Below are 15,551 nucleotides of genomic sequence, written 5' to 3' on the forward strand. Positions count from 1 at the left end.
ACAACTTGTATTTTTGAGATTATTTTAAAATTATTTAATATATTTAAGAAAAATAATTGTAAAAAAAAACTAATTTTTTAGTTATGTAGAATAGTGTAGAGATGTTGTTTTATCAATCCTCATTATATGCAATATAAAAGTATCTAAGCAATCATTAAAAATTGACCTGAAAGTAGGCAGCGTTCATCATAAAGATTATGTGGAAACTAACTTAAATTAAGCGAGATAAATGCAAAAACTGAAGCAATAGACAATTTAATATATTAGTTTATGCAATTAATTAAAATAATATAAAAACAATAAAATAAAATTTTTGTTGTTGTCGTTCACCACTGTTCGAAAAGAAAAACCTCTTAATTTATTTACTTAAATATAATTAATTAAATTTAATGCAGAGTCAGAGTATTCTATAAAATTCAGTTCATAATTGGTTTAAAAAAAAAATATTTTTTTTATTAAATTTGATTTTTAAAGCCAATGATGATGAAAGAAACCATGCTGTTTAATAGAAACTACTATTTTAATAGAGAGGATTTTGAACATTAATGAATCAACAACAATATTTTTTTTATTTTTTTATTAATTATTTAAATTTTTTGGTTGACCATAATACACCCGTTTCGAGTATTCAAAAATACTCATCATCAATGGTTTTGGAAATTATTTTTTATATTTGATTATTCGTAAATAATTTATTTTAAGGCTGCAAGTATCAAGGGTTGAACTCTTGCATTGCCAAATTTAAAGCTCAGAATCGGTGTTTAATACCCAACTGACTGAATGTCGTACTTAACTTGTATTCTCTAACTTGGAATTTTTTTAATTTACTGTCAAAGTTCATTAATAAATTCACTTGGTGTGTTATATAATAACGAAATCATCAACCAGCTATATACTAATTGAATTAATCAATTATAGTTATTTTTAATTGAATATATTTTTCAGTTTTTTTCCAGCATTTTATTTTAATCATCTTCCTACTGCTGCGATAGTATTTAAACGGAAGATTTAATATTGTCGAATGATTTTCTAAACGGCTATAGGCCGTCAAAAAGCTGATGACCACAAGGCGGATATTTTTACAGGCATCTCAGTGTGATTGCTAGGAAATCGCTGAGTCTTCCAATCTTGTAGTAAATTGATCAATTGTTAAATACAGAACTTATCAACAGCTTCTTGCAGATAAAATGATCACCTGACGTATCACATTTGTCTACTTCATCTGTCTTGTAGTTATTGAAAATATCTCCACGACCGGGAACGCAGGATATAAAAATCTTAAACTGCCTGGATATTTCAATAAGACGTTTGTAGCAGTCAAAAACTGCAGGTGTTTAATAGTATTCCTATTCAATATATGATTACTTTCCAGACAAGCTATAGCTTCTTTAATAATCAGGACATCAGAAAGCTTAAAATATGTTGATTTCTTCATAATTTTTAAGAAAAAATTATTTATTAATTATAATTTATTTTTTAATTAATTATTACTTATGTCAATTCCCATTTCTGCGCAGTCAGAATATATCGTTAAACTTTCTCTTAGTGAGATACTTTTCGACAGTATAGTGACTCTGGATGAAAAATTGACATTAAATTTCCTGTCAAAATTGAGAATGAAAGAAATGAAGTCAATATTTTTTTGATAGGACTAAAGAGATTAAGAATGAAGTCGTAGCGAACGTTTTTATAGCATTTGATTTGAGGTTACTTAACCGTATTTTATGCGTGATGGTGCTAGTAGATAGTAGGTGAGAGCTTCTACTATTTATAGACCGCCCGAAATATTCAAACCCTTTTTTGAAATGGTCACAATGAAATAGTACATATTCCACGTTCAAAGTAATTTTGTAAAAGATTGAATAGTAGGGACTATCCGCCAATTGGAAATGGTAAAGTTATGCTAGAAATCGTTCGTATTCTCTAAATATCTAAAATGTTGGAATTTGTTCCCATTATTCGGCATTCTTTAAATCTCATTGCTTTTTTAACAAAAAAAGTGCAGATACTTAGTATGTTAGTTTGCTGGTTAGACTCAGTTACTATCAAAGTTCGCCGAACATTTGTATTTTCTTTTCTTCTTCACTTTATTGCTTCATCTTAATTAGTTTAATTAAAAGTTGCGAATTTTTATCAAATATTAAAAATCTTTTCTTTTTTTGATTAACATTGAACTGTTCGAATTAATAACACCTTGCAAAAATGATTAAAAAGATTAAATGTCAAAAAATTAGGAAAAAAATTAAAAATCCAAGCATTGCTCGCAAAAAAAGTGTTCAATCGCAGCTTCAAAATCGGCAAACACCTTTGTAATTGATAGACACTCGTGCGGTGTCACTTTGAGAATTTGATTGATTTTAATAAAAAATATCATAAAAATTTATGTTTGCTTTTCTGTAGGTTGGGATACATAATTGCAAAGTGAAAACAAGATACTTATAGTGTTGAAATGAATCCAAAAATATATGAATTTTGGTTAGGTTTTGTTGCAGAAAAAAAAATATTAAAATTTGTTTTTGAGTTGATACTGCACTCTTTGTAGTCAGGGTTTGTTATAGGAAAAAGAAAAAATATATTAGGTTTCTCAGTTACATTTTAAAAGGATAAAGTAATTTAATTTTCATGTGTAGTTCCTTATTAAGACTTAGATAGGATGGTTCCAGATGTATTCATATATATATTCATTTTAAGTTATTCGAGATTGTAAAAATAGATTGTTAAAATTATAGAAGAAAAAAGTGGTCTACAGAAGAAATGCAATCTATTAAAACAATAAGATCGTAGAACTCAAATAGACATCGCATAGATTGGTGAATTATTGCAATAACAGACATATTTGATAGCTCTGTTTAATTTCAAAGAAAAGACTCAAAATCTTTAGAGGTTTTTTTCTAATTTTGCTGTCAGCGGTTTCACCCTTTTAAACAGTTCGCTTTTACTTGGATAAGGGATTCGCAATTGTTATTTACTATTTGCATTCCCACTGTTACAATTTTACTTCTTTGGTAACATAGAAGAGACTAACATTGTCTTTTACTTGAAGAATGAAGAACTCACTTTTTCTGTTTGTTGTTCGTACGTTTTGTGCTAGGTCATTCGAGAGCCATCATCTCTCGAAAGTTGGTTTATGTAAAAGAATTTTCACTAATCAAAGTGGATGATGCTAATGAAGGCGGAATTTTACAGTACATCTGGTAAACTACTGGAAAATTGGGATCCATTAATCGTAGGAATAGTGTGTATTGAGTTTTAGTGTGAATTCGCGGATATATAAAGTTATTTTTGTAATTGAAAATCTTGTTTTGCTTTTTCACTTTCTAAACTATTTGGAAAGCATAGAATTTAAGCTCAGCATAAAGAATATTTAAATAAGCATATTTAAATGTGATGTCATCAATAACTACCTAAGTAGTTTCAATGTGAAAAGAACATATGAAAAACAAATAAAAAGCAAAGATCAAATATAACAAAAAAACAAATAAATTGGAAAGTAAAAAAAGATTTATTGCTGGAATATACTCGTCTGAATTAAGTCTTTGTAATATAGTACACATATACAACAATTGATAGTACCAATCCGAATTAATGAAATGCAGTAATCGAACATAGCTTTCAGGGCACAGCGTGTGGGGTATAGCTTGTGGGGCACAGCTATTGGGATACAGCTTGTGGGACACAGCTTGTAGGGCATAGCTTATAGGGCACAGCTTGTCGGGAGATCAGCTGTGTTAAATCCCATAGCTTGTGTATTCCTTTTAATTGAACTAAACTTAGAGTCGTTAATTACTTTAGCGAGTTACTTTGATTACTACAATATACTTTAAACTTATGTTGGGTATATAAACTAGTTGTTTCTGGTATCAGAGAGCAGATGAATGTTTTGTAAATAAGAAAGAACAAAGAGTGCCTTTATCAAATAAATGGATTGTATTATAAAAAAAATTATAAGAATGATCAAATTAAATGAATTTAATATTATATTTTGACGAAAGAAATATAATTCTTAATATAAACTATTGTTTTCTATTGAGTGGCTTTAATCAAACAGTACCAAAATTGCAACAACAAAAATTGTTTTTAACGTATTATTTTAATTAATTGAGTTTTTGCTGTTTTTGGTATTGGCAATACCTATTATCAATAGTCTTGGAAATATTTTCTAAATTTAATTATTCATGAATAATTTTTTTAAACTGCAACTATGAGGGGTTAAACTCGTACCCTGAATTTAATATAGAATTCAGTTCACAATCAACCTTAATGAGCGTTATCTATTACCAAATTGAAAATATTAGAATGATACGAAGAAAGCGATTTGGTTAGATTAAAAAACTAATTCTGAAATAGAGGCCTACTTTGCGGATTTCTTCAAATCTATCATAAGAAAGATGTAGAAATCTTAGATCAGCGGTGGTAGAGCCGTGTTAATGAGTGAAGCCGAAATTTTGTATTTTTAAACAATACGTCAACCTGTTACAGACAATCTCAATTATATTTGATTATCATTCATTTGTGCTATTAAAGCTGTTAAATATTTTTATAACGTGTTTTTCTTCACCATTTTTCTATTTATTGAAACTATTCAGTATGAAGCATTAAATATTTCCATAATATATTCTGCTTCAGCTGATTTATAACCAAAATTAGTTAATTTATATTTTGTATACATTTTTTTCTTATTTTAATTAACATAATCTTCAACATTTTATTACACAAGTAAGCCAGAGATACACTGTGATGCTGTGCCAAAAGCCTTTGCTGATATGTTAAAAATGTAATTATGGTTAATATTCGGAATACCCACGATTTGTTAGCATTCGCTGCAGGTTGTTTTGGGAAGCTAGTGAAGAAATCGGATCAGATGCATTAAAAATACATTAAAACCTTAACTAAAATAAAATTTTTAATGTCAATTAATATATGTTTTCATTTAATTATTAATTAATTAATTTTAATGGATTTGTAGTAATGTTTTAATGCTTACATTTACCAGCTTAACAGCATTGAATGGATTGAGAAGTAATAACAAATGGTAAAATAAATGGTCTTATAAAAGTATCTTTATTGTTTATTATGACTATATTACAATACTATGTATATGTTTATGAAGTGGCATAAAAATATTTATTGTGTGCATATGTAAAATAAATGGAAATTGTTGTATGTAACACACATATGAATAAAATTAATTAAAATATTTTATTTAATTATATCAAGCTATACTTGTGTGGGATGAACATTTGATAGGTTAGTTTGGATGTAATTTATTTAAAAATGATTAATTTGAGAAAACTGCACTTGTCATATACATAAATATATATATATAATATATACATGTCTATTATATTGTAATTATATACATACTTATAATACTTTTAAATATCCCTGCTATGAAATATTATACCGAGAAATCCAATAAAAACAATTTAAAAAGCAATTTGACAAACTTCAATTTTTTTTAAAATTTGAAGAAGAAATAATTGCAAATACTTAAATTAATATTTCAGATGAATGAAAAAAATATTTTCTTGGAATTAGTTTTGAATGTTCGTGGTATATTGGTTAAGAGACTTTTAAATATTTTCAAAAACTTCGAAATAAATTGAGTGTACATGGCCAAACCAAAAATTAATAAATAAAAATAATCATTAAAATTAAAAAAATTAAATGCAGTTTTCAATAAAAACTGTGGTAATGAATATATTAAAAGGTTATGGTCAAGAGTGTTGTATGGAAATATATATACATATGTATATACATATGTATGTATACATGTTTATTATTATTAAATACTGTATACTATAAAATTGCTATATCTAATTTTTCCCAAATTTATTTAAATTTATTTAGCAAATTTATCATTCTTAAAAAATAATATTAATGACGACTTGCAAAGCTTGCATACACTTCACTACACGATTGAGAAATAATACTTCAAAATGTTTGAGCAACAAACGGCTTAAGAAGTTTGTTTGTACTCCATTTTCAGACGAACAATCTAAACGACCAAGTAGATTGAGTACACCTATAGAGATTTCAAAGAGATTTCAATAATATAACTTCAAGTAATTTTAGATACTGATACAATCTAAAAGGAAAATTATAATGAATGCGTTATCGTTAAACTAGTTTGGGTTGGATGTGTTTGGGTTTGAATTACACTTACTATCATTTTTGAATATCTTTACAAACCGAAGAAAAAGACATCCTAAGAAACTTTTATATGATAAGTGATATATTTACATCGGGATCTGTCATTTCATAGGGATATATTACTATGTATAACCCATGCTTATAAAGAATAATACTCATAAGTAAAAATACTCATAAGTAATAAGTACAAAGATTACTAAAAATACAATACTATGAAATAAATTTTTTAATTCAGAATATTTTTAATTTTTAGTTAGATAGAATATAATTTACGCTTAAGTATTTAATGTCTAAAATATTAACAAAAAAAATGTGGCTGTATCTCTTGACTGCTAAATATTTTACTCATTTATTGTGCTACTTGGTAATACTTATTTCTTAAACGTTAATAAACTTGAGGATCTGTTTTTATCAAGTATGCATCTTATATTGGTAATATAGTATAGGATTTAAAAACAAGCTCGTTTTATTGAAATGATAAAATTTCCTTATTAAAAATGAAGGCACACTTACCTAGAAACTATATAAACAAGAAGACTAAAGCGCTACAGATTTGTAGATTCAGCAAATAATATCTTTACTGTAACTTTATTAAATCATAGAAACTGATTTAATTTTACTTATACTACTGAATTGTATTCTTTTAATAATTTGTAAGTATTTATAAAAAGAATCCAGTGTTGTTTAGCGTGACCACCTGTCAGTGATGGCTTAACCCCAAGGTACTCTAAAAAACCCAAGTATAAGTTAAGGCGGCACATTGGAAATTCCAAGGAATTTCCACCGACACAAATTGAAGTTATATATTTCGCATAACTTCACCTTTAATAAAGATCGGAGTTCATCTCTTCTGATTTTTGGGCCACAACAGCCGGTGTGAATACGCAACTCCACGCCGAATGAAAATAAAGTACAATTATTTTCTCTGCGTAAGTTTAGGCATTACACACAGCCACCACGACACTGCCGAACTCAGTTGGTTTGTACAGCCGAAGTTTCAGTCATCTGACCCACGTGGTAACGGATTTACGTGTTCGGTAGGATGATGTAAGTGGGGACACTCACAACGATTCGCACTCCAAACCGTGTCCTCGTTACCTCAGAAATATTCCAAATCGTTATCTGCAGGGAGAAGTATTCATAGACAGGCGTTATAGGTTTAGTAATTAAAAATTGAGAAAAGAATTCAAGTTTATGATTACAGTTTGTCTGAACTTGCAATATATGAGTCAAATATAAAAACACACTTTAGATTCCTTCCGTAAGAAGCCTTACATTTGTGGTGTAAAGAGGAAATTAAAAACGGGCAAAATCAACTCAATATTAAGACTTATATTGTTTTTCTCTAAATATCTGTTGATTAAAGACAGAGATTTCTACTACTCTGAACTGAAACAAATTTATTTATGCTTATTATATATTAATAATATATGACATTGGATTAAAAGCTCTGTTTAAATTTGTGTTAGCCTTGTTTAATAATAACCTGTAATAACCCATTAATAACCTGTAATATCCTATTAATAATATATAAAGCAATTACCGATGTGGCTGGTAGTTAGTGTGCAGGCTAACTATTTCTAGATCTATTCCAAAGATCTCTATGTAACGTATTTATAAAATTTTTATTAATCAAATGAAATTTCTTTTATTAGTTGTAATTTTTTCTTTTAGAGTTGTAAAAAAACAGCATTTAGTCTAGTTAAAATAAATTGGCATCACTTTTAAAAAATTTTGAATGCTTGTTTTTGACATATGGTATGTTTTTTGTAGTCTTATGTACAATATAATACATAAAAAGTGTAAACATTAATTAATTAATTAATTTACATAAAAGAAAACGAAATGAATGTTAGAAGTGCAATGGTAAGTATTATTATCTTATATATTTTAATTAATTAATTTATTCGTGTATTTGAATTTAATAGTAAATGAAACGCTTATATGATTTTGAAATATATTCCCAGTGAACATTCACAATAGATTAATTTTTGAATTTGGCAGCACTTAAACTTAAGATTTATACTTAAGATTTTTTGCGAGTAAAATCTAACCCTGAATACTTTAAGAGCACTGTTGTTGCTTCTCATGTTTTCTTTCGTAAGTTGTGAGTATTTTTTTGCTACTCTGAAAGAAAAAATTACAGCTGTTATTATTTACAAATATGAATTGTGTTATTTGTTAATAAACCAGTTTAAACTGTGGTTTTTATTTTTGCTTGTAAGGAAATAATCCATAACTTTATGTATATTTAACTTTGTGTGAAAATTTGAACTTACGAAGGAAACTTCAAGATAGGATTTTCATTGACATAAGAGGTCTTAAGCTGAATTATGAAAAGTGCACTTTATGTAAATATTTCCCATGTTATTATTTTTCTCTAAATAATAATTTTATAATTTGAAGGAGTATTTCTGTTACTAACGTATTAAAATGTATGAAGAGATTAAAATCGTGATATGTTTGTATCGTATGTGAAAATAAAGAAAATCACTAATGTTTAACTATAAACATTTTTTGTTTGATGGGCAAAAAGTATACAAAAAAATCCAATAAAAATATAAATATTGAAAAGAAATCTCTTATGAAACTCCACAAAATCAAAAGAAAATCTAGGATGGAGTCAAAAACTTAATGATTTCCTTATATGAAAATTTATTATTGATTGTATTTAAGTACCGTCAAAGTATTCAGTTGATAGATTATCAATAATAAAAAATTTCAAACAAAACTAATTGCAATTTAAGTGTAGAAAATTAGTCCAAATTATGGTATGCTTTCTGTGTACTATTTTTGCAATTCATTGAACACTCAATTTACCACTGAAGAGGCATCCGTACTTTGGTCAAGCAAACAATTGGTCATAAATATGAACGGTTTTGCCTGGAGCAACTAATCTCGTCAAAATTATATCAGCCCCAGCGGTAATCACTCACTTGCATTTATGAGGTAACATTGTTTAATAGGTTACCTGTCTGATGTTTTGATTAATTAAAATGGAACCATAAATTTATTATTGCATCACCGGCAATTAACACAGTTAAAGAGATACGAACGTGAAATAAAAGTGGGATAATATGGAGACACACTAAAACACATTTAAAATGCTAAAAATAAATGAGTCGCTTAGTTTGTTAATTATTTGGGAAGATTGGAAGCTGAAGAAAGCAAAGCGCTAAAAGCAGAAAAACGAGCTGAAGGTTACTTTAATCTTGAAGTTATGTTAAAAAAAAAAAAACAAAAAAAAAATTGTAAACCGGCATAGATTTGTTAATCGTCGCCAGCAACGAAGTTGAAATACATTCACCAGCAGCAGCAATCGCAGCAATCGGAGCACTAACAGCACCAACAGCACCAACAGCAGTAGCATGAGCAACAGTATCTGTATCAGCAATATACATAGTATCTGCAACAGTATCAGCTGCTGTTACTGTTGCTGTCGCTGTTGAGTTGCTTGACCTGCTGCTCTCAACAAATTGTGAATTAGATACGGAATCACCGCTTTTCGTCGTTTTGTTTTTTGAAGAGGGAAGTCATAAAAGTTTTGATGCAATAAAATGAATTCATTTTCAAAGATATTGAAAAGTGCAAAACTAAAGAGAAAGATGTTCACCAACAAATATCGCAGCAATCAAGAAAATAAAACAACAACATAAAACTAAGACAGAAGAAGAAGAAGAGTAGTTACGTTTGACCAACTGACTTTCATGTTAGGCACGAGTGGTTCGAGCGAAGTTGCGGGTCAGCCACTTCTTCTTCTACTTGATTGTTTTTACATACAATATATTGGTTTTTGGTTGCTCTTTGTGTGGTTTCATATCTTTTGAACTATGTTTAATTGTAACGCTGTAGATTTTTTGCACATGTGTTTCAGCGTTTAGATTCGTCATCGTTGGATCAACTAGTTTATGCCGGTGATTGGTGTGCCTCTTCAAGTCAGACACAGTTGTGGGAATGTAAACACTTTCGATTACGTTAAACTTTTTTTTGTAATAATATTTAGTTTTATGTGGTCAAGTTTTTTTTTTTTTGCATTTTACTTAGCTTTGCAGATCTAACAAAATTTTTGGGACTATAAAATCGGTTGCTTTGTGAGCATCAATGTCAGTGTCTGAATTCGTTTCGGAGCTACAGTTTGGTTGACTTCGTCTACTTGAGTACATAAGCAGTAACTAAACGGTGCTTACAACAATATGAAGGTGGAATATAACTAATGAGGAGTATATGGTTTCATATTAATGAGTTGAATTTTTATTGCAGATTTTCGTTTGCCTCTTTGCCTTAGTTGCCACATCACAGGCTGGATTTTTGGGTCTAGGTGGTGGCGGTGGTGGTGGAGGCTACAGTGGCGGTGGTGGCTACAGTGGCGGTTATAGTGGTGCCAGCTCATACAGCGGTGGTGGTTACAGCTATGGTGGCGGCGGCGGTGGCCATTCATCAGGTGGCAGCAGTGCTATAGTGAAAGTTATTAGTGAAGGTGGCGGCGTTGGTGGTGGTCATGGTGGTTATAGCGGCGGTGGTGGCGGATTTGACGGCGGTTTCGGTGGTGGCCATTCATCTGGCGGTAGCAGTGCTGTAGTGAAAGTTATTAGCGAAGGCGGCGGCGTTGGTGGTGGTCATGGTGGTTATAGCGGCGGAGGTGGCGGATTTGATGGCGGTTTCGGTGGTGGCTATGATGGCGGCTTTGCTGGCGGTCATGGTGGCGGTGCCGAAGAAGTCAAAATCATTAAAGTCATCAGCGGTGGTCAAGGTGGCGGTCATGGTGGCATCTCCGGTGGTTATGGTGGTTTCTCTGGTGGACATGGCGGTGGTTATTCCGGTGGTCATTCGGGCGGTGAAGTCAAAGTAATTAAAGTTATTCATGAAGATGGTGGTTTCGGTGGTGGTCATGGCGGTTTTGGTGGAGATATTGGCGGCGGTATAGGCGGTGGTATTGGCGGCGGTTTTTCCGGTGGTCATGGTGGTGATGTTGGCGGTTTTGGCCATGGCGGTGAAGTTAAGATCATCAAAGTAATTAGTTCCGCTGGTGCTGATGCCGGTGGCTACGGTGGTGGCTACGGAGGTGGTATTGGCGGTGGAGTAGGCGGTGGCTGGGCTTCTGGCGGTAGCGTTGGAGGTGGTTGGGCCGCCGGTGGCAGTTCTGGTTGGGATTAAGTAAGTTTCTTGATCTAGTCCATCATCAAACATCGTGTTGTTTATGCGTTTCACTTGTACATAATACATAAACTATTTTATTCTTCGTACTGATAACTTAGCTATATTAACGAAATTAACTAAAAGCCACAAGTATATTTAATAGAAAATATGTTGCGGTTACCACACCCCGCCTTTGTGATAAACAGCGCCACATAGTGGCTCAGTTGTTAAGCTAAAATTAAATTTTGTTGTTAATTTGTTAGGCAACAATGTGCATTCGTAGGCGTTGTTAATGTTGTTATTGTTTTTTTGTTATAAAAAAAAAGATTTAATAAAAATTAAAAATACACAAAATTAATTTATTTCATTACGTCTAAAATCATGAAATGAAAGTAATTATTTTAATTTTAATATCAACATTTTGGCACTTTTCAAAGTCTGCATACTTTCACTTCCGTGAAGATGAGCCGTGACATTATTAAAAAATGAAAAGTCCACTTAAACTTTCTAAAACTGATGGACTTATTATATCAGGAAGAAGGTGTAAGACATGTTTTAATAAATGAATTAGTGTTTTACATGTTTTATATAAATTCAAATTATTTCTTAATAATACTTTTATAAACTGATGTCACAGGTAATATTGCTGTATAAATAATTGTGTAAATTAATTAAATTTAACTTTTATAGTCAAAGTAGGTATTATTGGTATTGTATTATATTTTCTTAGTGTTGAAAGTTAACCGCAATATTTTCAGCTCCATTTAATGCATTTCTTAACTTCACTAAATTATTAATGATAAACAATCTTCTGATTTATAGTATTGCAATGAAAATTAATTCGGATTAGGGACTACAGTTATGTGCTAAAACCTAACTGGTATAATACACTATAGCTGACAGGCACGGCGACAGGTGACAGTTCTTGCAATCAAGGTAGATATATGAGAACTCGTAAATAAATATTACGATCGTATGAATTACGGTCTAAAAAGTTTGCGAAATACCTGATATTACCTTCGAATATTTCTGCAATTCTAAGAAGAAAATACCCAGAAATGTTCCTATTGTAAATGGTTTTTTTACACCTTCACACATCAGTGTATTTGAATGTATCACTGTGTATAACCCAAGAATATTTTGGTATGCATCTAGAATAGCTTATATGAAATCATACTTATACTTAAGCAAACTAAACAGATTATATTTAATTAAAATGAATTCAACGACTAAAAATTTTTTTTTGTTTAATAAATATTCAGTTATCAATCAGTCACTGTTATGTATCCCATTTATCTATTTTATCACTGCCTAGCACTTGACAATAAACGTTTATTAACTTTCGGATCTTCTTTTTCCAAGTACTTGGTGATATAGCTAATATTGGAATTACTCGTACAGACATTTTATTCATATAATACCTAATGTGATTTACCAGTCCAAAATGAGAATATCTTTATCTGGGTTACTTGGGACTCCGAAAACAATGATAACACAATGGGTTAACAAAAGGGATATAAAGAAAAGTTTTGAAAGAGTTTTGATTATCTATCATCCGTAATATTTTTTTAAACTTTGATAAACTATAAAAATAATTTACATGGAAACATATACATGTATAGAGATAATATTTCCCTTCAAAAAAGGGGATATAATAGAAAAAAGTAGCATTACCATCTTATATTGTTTACTTGATAATGAACACATTAAATTTTATACTTTCAGGAGTCTCGTGGTTCTGTCTACCGCTTTGACTTAAATACATAACGCAAATAATATATTTAAGTTATGAAATCTCTTAATTTTACTTTTTCTAGGTACATTCAGATACCAAGAGAGCTATGGACAGTTTAACAGGTGGTTAGTAGTTAAAGAGAAACTACTAACCATTAGTTTGCTTTTTTGAACTAATAAAGAAATTATTAATACATATGTATACTTAGAAGAAAAGCCATGTTTTACTATCTTCCACTCAATGATCTTTAACTTAATGATCTCATATAAATAGATGATATAACATAGATAGAGAAATTAATAAATTGATAGGAAGTTAGAAGCACATTGCTTGTTGAGCTACTCCATCAAATTTTGATTTTCTTTGTGGAACCTTTGAGGTTTTCTTCAATTCGCAAGAGCAAAGGTAATGACCGTATAATACCATCTCAAAAATTACCCGGATTTTGTAAATAAAACACAAATTTAAATTTTATTTCAAATTTAATTTATCTCCTTCAAAATATGCTCCTTCTGAAGCGATACACATATGCCAACATTTTTGAAAAAGATCTATTACTTAAGTGGTAGTTAACAAACAACAAAATCCTTTTTGAACAGAAGGTACAGATAGAGATGGATGAGTAGTTAGAAGTACATTGCACGATAGGCTTGACTTCTTCAACTATTCAAGAAAATTTTGAGAGATTTCAATGTTAATGACATGCCTTGAAAATTCGCAAGTGCAAATAAATAGATGATTGATCAATTAGATGGACAGATACACTTATGGTTGGGTAATTAAAAGTATACAGAAGGACCAGTTCATTTTTTTGAAGTACTCAAGAATATTTTGATATATTTTGTAGAATTTTTAGTATCACTTACTTTTGTGAGAGCAATGACAACGATCTGGTATTAAAGGAATATTAAAACGTGTATGTATAAGTGTATATAAATGTGTATATACTTATATAATAACCTATTAGGTTAGTTAACATTGTTGTTAGCATAATAAATAACATTCATTATTTATCATCCATTTATTTGAATTTTTATCTTTCGATTTGATCATATTGACCACAAAATTTGGTCTGCTTTCAGTTTTAACCGAATTTTTCATCGCAAATTCCAGAGATGCATAACTATAGAGTAGCTAATTTGTATCTTATCATTGGAATAATTTTTGCAAATTTTACACTTTTTTGTCAAAAATTAATTTGATTAACATTAAATATTTATGGAACCGGTTCAGAGTAGTAAATAGTTTTGCAGTGTTTATTAATATAAAAAAAAAACTGCAATTCGAACTTTTGAAATATTTTTGATCATTAATTGTGGGTTTGCAAAAATCTCATGATTTTTATTTTTCAAATTTGAAATTCCCAAACTTGAAATATTGTTAATATCGAAATATAAATTTAGTAGTTTTCACATAGTAGTATTTATTGAGTGAGAGAAGAAGAGAATTATTAATTTATATTTTATAATAATAGGGGATTCCCCATTGTAAGATATTAGCATAATTCTAAACTTAATTTACAAAATTAACATAATAAAATTTACTCGACAGTTTAAATAAATATATAGGCTTGATATATAGGCATATATTTACATATATATAAGCATGTAATATTTAATTTTAGTTTTCTAGAAGTTTGCACCTTAAGCAATACATATGTTAATCAAATCGATCGTGATGAATATATAATATTTGCTAAGTTTCGGTCAAAGAAAAAAAATGCTGTGTATTTAATGGCAAAAAGCTTATTCTAATGCTGGAACAATTTTAAAAAGATAGGAAAGAATACTCAAAACTTGTTATGCTAAATATTTATAACAACTCTATTGTGATGACGTTATATATCTGAAATAATTTGTAGGTTTATTATGATATATATGTATATAATACATAGATATTGATTTATATTTGGAAAAGATAAACAAAATTATGCAAAATGAAGAAAACCACAAATTCAGGAACTGCAATGATTAAGCTTCCATTAAAAAGTGAATCAGTTAAATTAGCTAATATTATACTTGTTTTAAAATAAGTAGAAAAAAAAATCATGCGGATTTTAGTTTTACAGAACTTTCAATAGCCTTCACACACGTAGTAATATTGTGCTGCATAGAGTAAGCTTTGATACTAATAAAATTTGAATATCATTTAGATAGATCGCTCTGCTATATGCCAGAAAATATGCTTTGATATAACCAAAGCTTCAATACTCATCGCACAGATAGTTCAGTTATAATACACATGCTAGCTTTAGTACAGACTAAACTTTTTCAAACTAATAGTTCGGGAGTAAGACGAAAACTTATCATAAGTATTGATAAAGCCACAATATTGTTCGCATAGATAGTTCTGTTACTGATAGTAGTAGTTGCAGATGTAGATGTTACTGTTAGCATTAGTATTGTAGCTTTATTACAATATCCTTCCCATAGACTGTTTTGTTCAGAACAGAGATTTATCATCATATTGAAAAATACCATTTACAGCCTCAATACCATTTACAGGGGTAGTTTAATAATAAGATTTC

General features: G+C 29.6%; 1 protein-coding gene across 1 annotated transcript; it reads left to right on the forward strand.

Annotated features, from left to right (window-relative positions):
* Positions 1-10,271: 10,271 nt before the first annotated feature.
* Positions 10,272-11,472, forward strand: LOC119670046 (glycine-rich cell wall structural protein-like). Its single transcript, XM_038080148.1, has 3 exons — positions 10,272-10,352; positions 10,414-10,858; positions 10,904-11,472. Exons 1-3 carry the CDS (start codon positions 10,347-10,349, stop codon positions 11,305-11,307), a joined length of 855 nt encoding a protein of 284 aa, XP_037936076.1. The 5' UTR covers positions 10,272-10,346; the 3' UTR covers positions 11,308-11,472.
* The last annotated feature ends 4,079 nt before the right edge of the window (positions 11,473-15,551 follow it).

The sequence above is a fragment of the Teleopsis dalmanni genome, chromosome 1 (assembly GCF_002237135.1).
Source record: "Teleopsis dalmanni isolate 2A chromosome 1, ASM223713v2, whole genome shotgun sequence".
Classification (NCBI taxonomy): domain Eukaryota; kingdom Metazoa; phylum Arthropoda; class Insecta; order Diptera; family Diopsidae; genus Teleopsis; species Teleopsis dalmanni.